This window comes from Podarcis tiliguerta (assembly GCF_965153285.1).
Source record: "Podarcis tiliguerta genome assembly, chromosome: 9".
Lineage (NCBI taxonomy): Eukaryota > Metazoa > Chordata > Lepidosauria > Squamata > Lacertidae > Podarcis > Podarcis tiliguerta.
In genome coordinates this window covers 25,691,845-25,704,584 of record NC_139542.1, presented here as the reverse complement: position 1 = coordinate 25,704,584, position 12,740 = coordinate 25,691,845, and the positions used below count along the sequence as shown (strand labels likewise).

General features: G+C 38.6%; 1 protein-coding gene across 50 annotated transcripts in view; it reads right to left on the bottom strand.

The window, feature by feature from the left end:
- The window catches only part of ANK2 (ankyrin 2), a 313,351-nt gene that overhangs the window by 36,581 nt on the left and 264,030 nt on the right, over positions 1–12,740 (bottom strand). For 16 of the 50 annotated variants that reach the window (XM_083456952.1, XM_083456954.1, XM_083456927.1 and 13 more), the window contains 3 exons: positions 5,906–6,130; positions 2,897–3,051; positions 1,853–2,064 (listed from right to left, as the gene is read on the bottom strand). In XM_083456952.1, the coding sequence (XP_083313078.1) occupies positions 1,853–2,064; positions 2,897–3,051; positions 5,906–6,130 (592 nt within the window). Of the gene's footprint in view, positions 1–1,852; positions 2,065–2,896; positions 3,052–4,177; positions 4,277–5,905; positions 6,131–9,990; positions 10,027–11,476; positions 11,519–12,740 lie in introns of all 50 variants that reach the window. The other 34 variants (XM_083456950.1, XM_083456953.1, XM_083456946.1 and 31 more) reach the window with 7 other exon arrangements.

The window sequence follows — 12,740 nt, the reverse complement described above, 5'->3', positions numbered from 1 at the left end:
CAGGGGTAGCCCCACATAGAGCATGTTACAGTAATCAAGTCTTGAGGTTATCAATGCATGGATCACTTTGGTAAGGCTATTACAGCCTTGTTAAGGAATGCAATTAATGGGTTAATACTCTATGAGCCAGCAGAGATGACTCAGTGCACCTGCAGGCATCTTGAGATTCTCTTATCTGTGTTACTAGACAGATTTGACAAGTATCTTTGTGTATAAAAAGGCTACAGCGTGCTGTGTGGGTTGTGGTAGGAGGCTGCAAGAATTGTGGAAGGCTGTCTGTTGGAACTAAGGATTTGAGTGAAGACTTTTTGAAGAGATTCTGGACCTCCAGTGACAGAGATGTCTCAATATGTACCTTGCACATATGTTCCTTCAGAGGGACTTCAACCCCAAACAGAACAGACATTTGCTATTAGCGTTAAAGAATTAGCAACAGGCTGCTCCCAGTGCAAATATCCCTGGGAATCATAGATTACCAAGCCTTCTATGTCCTTAGAAAGGTTGCCACAGAGCTCCTGGGGAAACCCAAGCTCCTTCTGAGAATTCTCTGAAAAATCTTCAAGCCCATTCAGAGATGGGATGAGGTCACCATTCTCTAGCAAGCAGATGAGTGACAAACTGGACACAGCTTTATATTTTTACATAATTCGTCTGGGAATCATAAAGTGCTTTATGAACATTTAACTAATCAGTCCTTTCATCATAACTTCAAAGCATTCAGTGCAAGTTCACAAAGCCTACCACTTCCAATTTATTTGTAAATTAGACCAGAAATATGGAACTCTAATCACAGTTGTGAAAAGAGGTTAATTGGAGGAAATGGAAGTTAAATTACTTGCTGAATGTAGACTGACAGAGTCATAGTTAGTGAACTCACAACTTTTATTCATCTGCTTTAAACTCAAAATATATTTAATTTACTGTGGCAGTCTTTTAGATAAAGCAACATTTGCAATGAAACTGTTCAGTAGCTTCTGTTATTATTTTCTCTGAATAAAATAGATACCATTCCAGCCAGCTCCATGCACCCAGCTCATTCCTTCACTCCTACTTCTCTTCTCCTTTAGCATAAGTGGGAATACATAGCTGGAAACGTCAGTTAACCATTGCTTCTTGTTATGTGTAAAGCAAGAACTATGCTTAGCAGCTTCCAAATAAACCAGCATTCAAAACTTTAAACATGGCTCCATTTCCTAGTTTATTTGGAAGCCATTAAGCAGTACCTCAGTTATGTCATAACAAGAAGCAATTGTTAACAGTGGCTTCTGGGCTGGTTTCCCTGCTCAAGTGAAGGTAGGTGCAAAGGAACTGTTGCAGATTCATTGAGTACATGCATATCGTGGTTTATAAAGGCAGGAATCGTTTGTGCAAAGATAACCAGCGGCCTCCAGAGAAATGAGGGTTGTTTCTGAAATTATGAATTACCTACTGTGACTTCTCAAATGGGAGCCAATGCTTTAGTAATTCTCCATTGATGTTGCTTTTTTATTTCCAAATTTTGTACAGAATAGTGTGCAAGCATAGTAAAACACTGCCAAATGGATACCAGTCAGTGTGCACATCTGCAAAAAGAATCTAAACGCAATCATATGTGTGATTGCATCAATGTGGTTTTTTGTTTGTTTGTTTTGTAAAGTTTTACCAATGTGCATGTCTGTTCTGATTAACTGTAGGAAGGAACCAGAGGTTCAGAAATAGTTTTATTAATTCTTCTAGCTACTGGAATTCAGGGGGAGTAACATACAGAAAAGAGAACCCAGAGAAATAATTAAAAATGGAATGAAGAAACTCCTTTCATCAACAGAAATGCTGCCAGTTAGATAATGTAAAGCCTTGTCCTCATTTCTCTTACCTGCAGACCAACACGAATTCGCTTGGTTAGTGCTCCCTCTGGAAAGACAGCCTGCACTTGAGGTACTACTGTACTGCTTAGCACACCACCCTCGGGTCCAATGAGGTTACTGTCTTGTTTGACTCGGGACACCACTGCAAAGTACTGTGGGAAGTCCCGAGTGATGATACGACAAATGCGTTTCTTCTCCAGCTCTTCTGGGGTGTCAAGGACTAAGTAAAAAGAGACCATAGTTAAACCATAATTATTTTCTACAGTAAACATATATATGCATTGACCAGCCAAAGTAAATCCTCAAAGCTATAAAATTCAAAAGTTACTTCATGCTACTCCTAATGGCCAGTTTTCAACCCAACCCAACACCTACTTCACTAATTTTCTAGAGTTTAGATGTCTCTATGACTACAGAAAGATTTGTGAACTCTACATTCAGACTATGTTCATCTTCCTTATTTGCCACTATGGCCTTACTATTGAATGTAAATGTGGTTGGCAGAAGACCACACAATGTGTTAGGATTGCTATTAAAGGGTTTCTTCAGATTTTTGCAGTTTTGTCCAGAATAACAAATCTGTACCATCAAAAACTTCATGTCACTTGGATACCCAAATAGATCTTTCACTTAGTAGAGGTGATTTGACCACAAATTCGCAAAAATGGGGAAATATTAGTGAGAATTCACGAAGCTGCTGGTAAATGTGTTTGTCTTACCCATGAGTCATTTTAAACTGTTCTGACTTACAGAAAGAAGGCAAACACCACAAGTTTTGATGTTCTATTTGTCTTTTCTACTTGTTCCATCATATGCCAGGTTAACAGACCGAATGGTCTTGCACACAAATATTCACTGGCCACATGGCATTGTACATGTCAGCTCGGTGGAGAGTTAGCCACACAGAAACTACATATAGCAAATATGCATAGCAAATGCATGCAGTAATCTATTTGTGGTTGCAGAATATTGTTTTTATTTATTTTTTAAGTTCATTATCATTTCCTTTCTGTGGCTTTCAGACTTTTCTCCTTTCTTAGCACACTGTGTACCTTCATCCATCCCGTTTAGGATTTCATTCAGCTCATCCTCTGTAAATTCACAGAAATGCTCCTTCCAGTTGTCTCCATTCTCACTGCGCAGGATCACCAGCTCCCTTTCTTTACCACGTAAAGCCGCAAAGTGAGGAATCTCGACAATCACAGGCCTATTACAGCAACACAGCACGTTAAAGGACTGTGCCAAATGGGCAGCAAATCAATACAAGTTTTCTCAGTCTGTTACAAAGTGACCTGGAATACGGCCGGCTTCTTTGCCATTCCTGGATACGATCCTGAAAAAAGCATACTAGAACCACTTTGGCATTATATAGCTTGTTGTTAGGACCAGTGAGCAATGTACTCCCACTTTTTTATATATAAATAAAAATCACACAGCATCTATGGTACTTGCCAAAGCAGCAGGGGCTGGCATTGGGGCTGTAGAATTATAATCTGGAATGAATAAAGCCCACACATTTGAAACTTGTTTTGATGTGTGGAATCCTGTGCAATCACATTTATCATGCAGAATCTACTGTTATCTATGTATATACATATATGGACACATTAAAGAAAAAATATGATTTATAGGAGAATACAAATCTATTTAAGAAACAGGCCACATCTGTCATCAATCTGCATTGATTTTATATTGGCTCTTTGTTTCAGTTGACATTTTCCAGACTCCTAATTTATAGTGAAAATGCCCAAATGATTATTCTATATTAATCTACAAGCGCAAAATCAAATTTCTGCTCATTGTGCCCATATTGTATATATGTTTCATCATAACTTGTGTTTCCCATTTTTGCAAAAACTATAAATACATTTGTGTATCAATAGTCTCACAATAATAACTGAATTACATAGGCCATCTTGTATATATCATGCTAAGTTCTATGTTATATCCAATATATAACATATCACCGTTGTGTTGGTGACAATAGAGGCAAAATATTGTACAGTAGATTCCTACAGTTCCAGTCCAGGTTGCTTTGCGACAGACGTCAAGCACACAACAGCTATAACAACTGTTACATTTCACAGCTAGGAAGTTCTCATGCTAAATCATAAGTGGAGTTCAAGGAACTTTAAGAAAAGGTACAAACATATCACCAAAACAAAAACCACATACCACAAGGCTGGAAAATGGTCCACTAAAGGTTAGGTAAATACAGAATTTAAAATCATAGAAAGGGACAATGTCATGGGCACAATGACATAAAAATAATATTGCAGAAGGAGAAGAATGGGAAGGCCAGCATCCATCAATTTGTTTTAAGTCTCTCCTACCCAAGAAATTTGGTCCCTGGAGGCCCCAGCTGAAGGATTCGGCTGACCAAACTTTCTCCCTCATTAAGTGGGGGAGGAGCCGTAGGCAGGTGAAGTTTACTGAGTACATCCAAAGCAGCAGTGAAAGAAAGAAAATAAATAAGCTTTTATGTATTTTGTTTTCCAGAACCCCAGTGCACTGTCTGCTCAAGAGTGGAATTAGGCTGTACACTGAACAGGTTTCTGCCTTGATTTATTTAGGTATGCCCCACTGATCCTGATAATTCATAAAAAGAGCTCCCCAGAATTTTGCAACCTTATCTTGTCCTCAGTAGGTTCAGTGGTATGCTAGCCTTGCTTCTAATATTAATGGGAGCAAGATCCAGTCTTCAGGACTTATGAGCAAATGAATTAATGTAAGGCTTGGCTTGGCAGGAAGTGTTCAGTGACTTTGATTTCACTGCCAGGACGCCACTCAGGAAAGTGCCAGCGGTGTAAGACATGCCCTTGAGAAATGGTATGTAAACTCTTAGTACATGTGAGTTTCCATAGACATTCCCCACCAGGCTGAAAGGGTGGGGGGAAAACCAAAAGTTGTTGAGTTTACTGTGAGTGTATTGGAAGGAGGAGAAACAGGTAGATAGAGGAAGAGAAGAACTGAAAATACAAAATGTGACAGCAAAGGCTTTCCTTAGTTTGGGTTTGATGCTTTTCTTTAAATAATTTTCTAGTATTGAAGGGCGCTTTTGTAAACCCTAAAAGCGACCCCTTTATCACAGATGTGCATCTACCCATCTTTCCAGGCTTAGGAATCTTCTAGTTCCTCTATTGAAACACAGCAACAACAAAATAATGAGTTAAATGGTTGATGGTTTTTCCTCCTATGCTGCATTCTAGAGATACATCCCATTCTTTCCCCAAACCCCATTCTCCAGAACTAAATGTTAGTTAAGATAACTGGCTGAAAGTCTAGGGACTACAGGGCCTTAAATTTGCTTCACGCTGGATTTACGCTGTTCCTTTGACATCTTCATCCTTTTATCCATTTTCAGCTGAAGCCATTCGCTCTAAGCAGAGGGGGGTTTCCTTTGATCATCCATTTTTGGATGCCACCATTGGTAAGGGAAATTGCTGATAAAATAAAAGTGTTGAAAACTGCTGGTTTCAGCAGAAAATTGCTAAAACAAGTGCAGCACGTCTGATCTTTCTGTGGGGTACTGCAGTAGAAGGAATAAAATGCAGCCCCAGAAAAATCATAGGTTTGTGCTTCCCAGGCAGTCCCAATTACTGAGAAAATATCCACTGAGAGAACACAAGTCCCCCTTGAAAGCAGCTTTAGCTTTTCTTGCATCTTTCAATAGATGTTATATTTACATTTGCAACATTTGTGCTATTTTCATTTCACCCTTAAAAGCGAATATGTAATTAATTGACTGCAATCACGAAACGATTTGTGCTTTAAAAGCCCAGCGTGGATTAAACAGACTTATTCTAGGAAGCACACTAAACCTTGAGTTGTAGCTACTGGTGCTTTAAATAAGGGGAAAAAACAAAACAAGCTAATTGAATTATTGCTGGCCTAACAGTGTTGCGCTTTTCACTGCAGAGCCCATCAGCATAAAATAAATCAGATACAACATTTTCACTTTGAGCACTGAAGTGCTGAGCCACCCCAGAGTAGATCACAAAACCAAACCGTCTTTGTCATGTTTTTTAAAATTATCTTGGATAATTAAAAAAAATTCTTACCCAAGAAACTGAGCACCAGAAGGCCCAACTTCAATTAAACGGCTAGCCAGACCTTCTCCTTCCACCATTGGAGGCATTGTGGCCAGTCTATGACGTTTGACCAACCGGCAGGTAACTCGTGTTGGAGCAGTGCACTTCCGGGGTGGAATAATTATTCGAAGTCCATTGTGTCTGCAACCCCGCATAGCACCACCTCGAGCATCCACCATAAAACTGACGAGGAAACTGAAAATTGGGAGAAATAATGCAATCTGATTTGGAAGTCAATCATAATGTTCGTTACTAAATGTCCATTCTTACTGGCCTGTGTCAACTAAAATTATGTGCTGTGTGCTACCCTATATCCACAGCTTTAGATATTAATTGCAATGAAGTAGGTGTGACTATTACTGTATCTCTTTTCAGTAATAATATAAATAGTAATCAGACCTAAGAAGATAACATATATGTAAACTCATGACAGTTAAGAGAAATGCAGAGAGACATGATGTTTATTCCTCAGCCTGTAAATATCTCATTTCAACGGGTTGCGTTATGGAACTGCCCACAAAATTGCAGTCATGGTTGGCTGTGCTGGTTTGTATATGTCCATCAGAAACATAGTAAAACAAGATTAGGAATAACACTGAATACAAATAGTATTTGGATACATGAACAGATACTGTAAATAAGAAGTCCATTTCAATTTTTGTAGATTTTGTATCTGGTGATTGAAATGAGTAAAGATTCTAGGACAGCAGGCCAGATCCTTATCTGAACCTAGCCTTGTGGGCCAAATCTGACAGTAGGCAGGGTCCATTTGACATCTCAATGATGCCATGCCAGCTGATTGAGCACTCTGAAGTCCCTAAACTGTGGGATTTCAAACCAACATGCAGAGCTTGCGAAGAGTCTGATGTTTTCACTTTACCACCTCTCAGCTAATAGGTGGTAGAGGCAAGGCCAGCTTTCTACAGGAGTTGGCCATGTGAGAAAGTTCCCTGCAGGGAGCTGACTTGCACACCCTATCTGGCAGGCTTTGGTTTTACTGCACATCAGCTGAAGGAGGGCAGAGCTGGAGCCTGCCTTGCCAATGCACAATCAGGTCCACACTTTAAGTTGTGCATTGGCAGTGGTGTCTCTACCTGTCCCACACTGAAGTCACATATGATGGCAGATGTGGGGTGGTGGCATGATTCAGGGGAAATGGCCTTGCTGGCTACATTCGAACCCCTGGCAGGCAAAATGGGGCCAGAGGGTGCATAAGACCTATAAGACCTTGATTTGTTTTCTTAAAAACTATGAATGAAAGCAAGCAAATTGCTGGTATTCTTTAACAGCTGGCAAGATCCCCACCAAATGGTTAAGGAAATGTGACCATAAAATGGGCTGAAATTGGAGAGAAAATGCCAACACTATTTTCCCTTCCCAGTTTTCTCTAATGTTGCTTCCCCTTGTTTCCTGCTTTCTCACATCCTCAGTCCCTTGAAGCAAAATTGCATCCTTTAATACCTTATACAAATGTTTATCAAATACAATACATCATTCTTCACAATCAGAACCTTTCTCCAGTGAGATCTACATGCAGTTATAACAACCTTCCAAGCTAATGGGTGATAATTAGGAGACACAATTTGCCATCCTGAAGCATGCCATGCGCCCTGCATCTTCCCTATTTCACCTCTCTAAGGCTGTCAATACTTTTTCCCAGCAGGGTTCCTGCCCCTCAACATCCTCATGAAAAGGAGATGAGACATCATGGAACTTCCAGCTACAGCAACAGAAATTATTTCACCTTCTGAATTTTCATTTTTGGGGTACATCTCTTAAACACACACACACACACACAAAGTTGGCAACTCTACTTCCTACATAGAGTGCAATTCAGTGTGGTGATTCTGCCACAGTCTACAAACTGTTTGTATGCCTCTGGTCTAAATGTGCAAATGTGCTATTTCTTTAGAGATGGAGCTTCTTGGTTTTAACAGGATAATGACATAATTTGGGATGCTATTTACACACATTCTCTCTGGGCCGTTTCAGTTAGATAGCATTGAATCTTAAGTTTCAGTTTCCCTCCTACCAGCACTTATGGGTTGATTTTTCCTTTCTTAATTCAAAGGTATAATTGATGTACTTGTTTTCATAATAATTTAATATGTAAATATATTATTCCTTCTAAGAGTAAAACATTATTCTGGGTATGTGTTATAGGCCAGATGATGCAATGAAAACTGCAGACACTCTGGTTTCCTGGTTCTCCCTAAACATTCTCTTTGGAGTGATCCCTAAACATTTCAGAATAATTTCTACAAGGTCACACTTTATATGCACTAATGTAAATATAATTCATAATAATTTATTATATGCAACCAATTTTCATAAAGCCATGGAATATCACTTTTGGATAGAAGGATAAATAATTATTTTCAACAACTCAACCCTACATCTAAAAATGATATAAACAGCAGGAAGGGTTATGCCAAACTTTTTCAGGGAGGTTTAATTTCAAATGCACAGAACTTGCTTTCATCTGTAAACCTCTGCTCCTACAAGAAAACAAGCTATATCAAATATGATAGTACACATTACACACACACACACACACACACACACACACAGAGGGCTTATCCAGTTGGCCCCTTATACTACCATAACATAACAGAAAGACTGTCCATGGAGATATGGTAGCAAAAAACTTGCAGAGCTGTACTCATAGTAGGCAACGGGAAGGTTGTGGCATTTATGGTTGTGGGTTATGTTTGCATAGCATCCAGCTAGGGGTCAGAAGAGGCTAGACACTGCTTTTAGCCCACTTCTCATTCTTCCTTCTTACATACTACCAGCCCAGAGGATGATCCTGGTGGTTAGCTTTCTCCTCCTTAGTTTCAGCATTGCCTTTGTAGAACTCAACAGGGAGGAGGATGGGGAGAAAACTAGAATTAGTTGGATCTGGCTGCCATCGCCTCTAGCACCTGCCTTCTGTTCTACCAGTCCCAGTAGGCTGGGAGTCCTATAGTCACACCGGAGCAAATGAAACTATGGTTGTAGTCTTTTTACTAATGAAAACAGGCAAAAGAGATAGCATGCTACATACAAAGCGTTCAGATATGCTGGTACATTTGAATTAGTTGGTTAAACAGGCAGGCAGACATGCTTCTCATCACCCAGTTGGAAACAACAGCCCTCAATAGACTACATCCACCACAGCCTCACACAGGAGGTCTTCAAATTGTGATTACCATTTGATGCAGGGAAACAAGGAGATAGCAGCAGACAGTTAGTCACAGTGAGGAATATTAGATACAAAACAGCTTGATCAGGTTGCTTCAGCATTTTTATCAAGTTTGCAAATAATAATAACGCAGCAAAATAGTTGTGCTGCATTTTAGAGGGACAGCAAAAAACTAAGAGACCAATCAAATGCCTACTTATAGTTAGTGGGCATGTTTCTCCTTGCATGAAGGCTACTGAATAGAATTCAAAATGTTCTTTGAGAAAGTAAGGACAGATTTTCTCCGGATAAAGGGTACTGCCTACATTTATCTGCATTTAGTTATGCATGATAACGTTCCTTAAACTTCAAATGATGTATGCATTTTTAATTACATGAAGGATTTCAACTCAAGACTTGATGGCTCCAGGCATCTGCAATATAGTTACAACACACTATGAATCTGAATTTATTGAAGAAAATCTGAAATAGAGCTAACGATTTGTAATGCACAATTCTAATTGTAGACTGAATTTTGTTCATGTAAAAATATTGCAAGCCTAAGCACTGCTTTTAAATTTTTCTAGTTATTTTAGGTATCCAATTAATAATTGCTTACAATATTTTTGTGAGGCAGGGAGTGTGGGATAAAAGGATTGCATATGACAAGATTTTGGAGGTTTCTTGCGGGGAGACAATGTATTTCCTTTGTACTCTTCAAAATGTAGGCTGTTAACATATTCAACAGACAGGCAGAAATCTTTCTCCTATACTAAGCAATGAATGGCATCAATGCACCAGAGCATCCTGAAGTGAATAAACAAAAAGGATGACAGAAGAAGGAAGGCAAAAGGAAGGCAAGTATTAAAAATGAAATTATATATAAGTTCACCTGCTGTTGTCATGGTCAAAACATGGAGATGAGCGGCTGCAACAGTAGCAAAACAAAAAAAGAGTGGATGAATAAATGAAATAAAAGGAGGAAGAGAAGCTGTTTTAACCTACAAATGGAGAGATGTAAAGTGAATATGTAAACACAGATTACAGAAAGAATATATATATAGGTGCAAAGATGAATGAAACAGGATGTCCCTCTCTGATCTCTGCTGCTCATTGCAAATTTATTCCACCTCCCAAAAGTATGGAGGCCACATAGAAACACTTGCCTGTATCAGTGTTCCAGGCAGCTCCATATGTGTACAGACTCTGTGTGCCAGATGTATAAATAGCAGGGAACAGTTGTGCTTTAATGCATCTAGTTCATGGGCAACTGCATATGGAAATAGCCTCTTCAGCGTTATATCTTCCATATGATACAGTTAAGAGCTTATCATTGGTCTCCATATGGCAGGCTATAAAGCTTTAATCCAAAGGTAGCAAACATGGTGCCTTCCAAATGTTATCAGATTATAATCCCCATTATAACTAGCCACTGGCTATGCTGGTTGGGAGTTACTTCAACTATATCGAGAAGGCAACACACTGGCTACCCCTGTTTTAATCGGTCATCAGGTACTTGGAATGGACAAATGAGTTCTCTAGAGAAGTTCCCCCCCCCCATGGGCTAAAATAAACCAACAACAGCTGCAGCCCAAATTGGGTGTCAAACTCCTAACACTGAGCATAGTACCACACAATTCTGAATTCACTGCACAATCCTATGTATATATACTCAGAAGTAAGCAACACTGCATTCAGTTGGGCTTAATTCCAGGAAAACACTACAGCATTACAGTCTTGGTTATATATCATTGAAATTTAATTCTACTGAGAAATCGTTAACATTAAATGCATTGAGCATTGATGTCAGTAATGTATTGCTATGATGGACCCATCTTCACTCTTAGCTGCCTTTTTTCATTCCTGCCTCCCTGGGAAAAAAAACCTGTTGATTATCGTTGAATTGGCCAATATAGGCCCATTTCCATTCTGATTTCCAGATTAACACATTTGGCATTAATTATATGTCTTTATTTTTTCAAGTTGTTCACATGTTCATATTAGGGTTCATTTTTGTTTATTTTTCTGACTTATGTTCCTTGTTTCCAGTTTCTTATCCTATCTGCTTCAAAATTGATGCATTCATTGCCATAGTTCCCTTGTCCATGATTATGAGGGGAAATTGCATCTTGTTATTTTCAAGGATATGAAACTGCTGTTCATAAGAAGCTTTTTTTAAAAAAATAAAAAACTTTATTGTAGGAAGTTTAGAAATACTTTATTAAAGAAACAGCATAGAAATACTATTTGGTTTAGAAATACTTTAAAAGCTTATATGTAATTTTATTTTTATTTAAAGAGCTTCCAGCTGCTAGGTCCTGTTTCCACTGCTGTTTGTGAGAATACCATACTGGGTTAAAAATAAATAAATCAGTTACCTTGTTAGCAGTGATCCAATCTCCTTTTTTGAAGACAGGCAGCTAAGAATGATAACTCTAATTATTTATCAATTTTATGCACCAGTGCTACATTCCCTCCATAATCCTCCCGCCTCCATAAAAAATGAGATAAATTTGGAAAATTATCATGGGAATTACAATATCCTGAGTTTCACAATTGAACATCTTTCAGAAATATTATTCACTAATTGGTATTGGCCATTAGAATAATGGAGAACAAAAACCTTAGATTATCTGTGTGAACACTCATAATAATAATCAAACAGGATAAAAAACAACCTACCATGCAGTCCAGCCCGTACTGACAAAGGAGACTTACCCAACCAATATAGTTCAATTTAATCTGTACAATATAGCGGACCATTCAGATGTTTCCCTGTAGAAGTGTGTTGAGGAGATACAGATTGTGTGGGCAAAGCCTATGCATGAACAGGTTGTACACCCATAGGCTCTGTGTAGATAACACAATCAATGCGTGGCTACTGGGAGTCAGAGGTAGCAGGTGAGATCCCAATCCATCCTTCACAAATTGATTACATGAAGATATGTTTTCTAAACAAGCTTTAAGGCCTTCCCCTTTAGTCTAGTGCTCTGTTTCAGGCATGAACTTCAGAGCTTCTCCATTTCATTAGAAGTAGCCAATTTATACCTGCCTTCCCTTCCTTTGTGGAATAAATGAATGCATTTTCTGCAGGCACACACACACACATTCTCTGTGCACTGAGATAGTTACACAGAGAAGCTCTGAAAACGAAATCCATCATATGCTGATACTTATTCACAGAGTAAACTTAATTGAACTCCATGTATTTTCGCCTATTGCATTTATTTTTTGCTGCCAAGTTTTTAAAAAATATAATCTAGCTGATATTGTGCCATCATTTTACCAAGCACACAGCTGGAAAAAAATATGGGTGCCAGTATACATCAGTTCTGATATAAAGACCATCTGTTCATTCCAGTCTTTTTCTTCCTCTTGCCACTCTTTCTAAATGCATCTAAACTGTTGATATATATAATCCTGTTCAAAATTTGACACTATCAAATTGTATTTTGTCATCTAAGGTATAATAATGAAAGACCCAGCTCTTCAAAGTACCATCACATCAAATTAAGATAATTGATAATGAAACTATGTTATTAAGAACATTATATTTGCCAGATTGCTTAAATGGGTGTGGTGCTGGTATCCCTTCTCTCTTGACATCTTCCATGTCCTACAGATTCTAGCTCTAGTCAATTG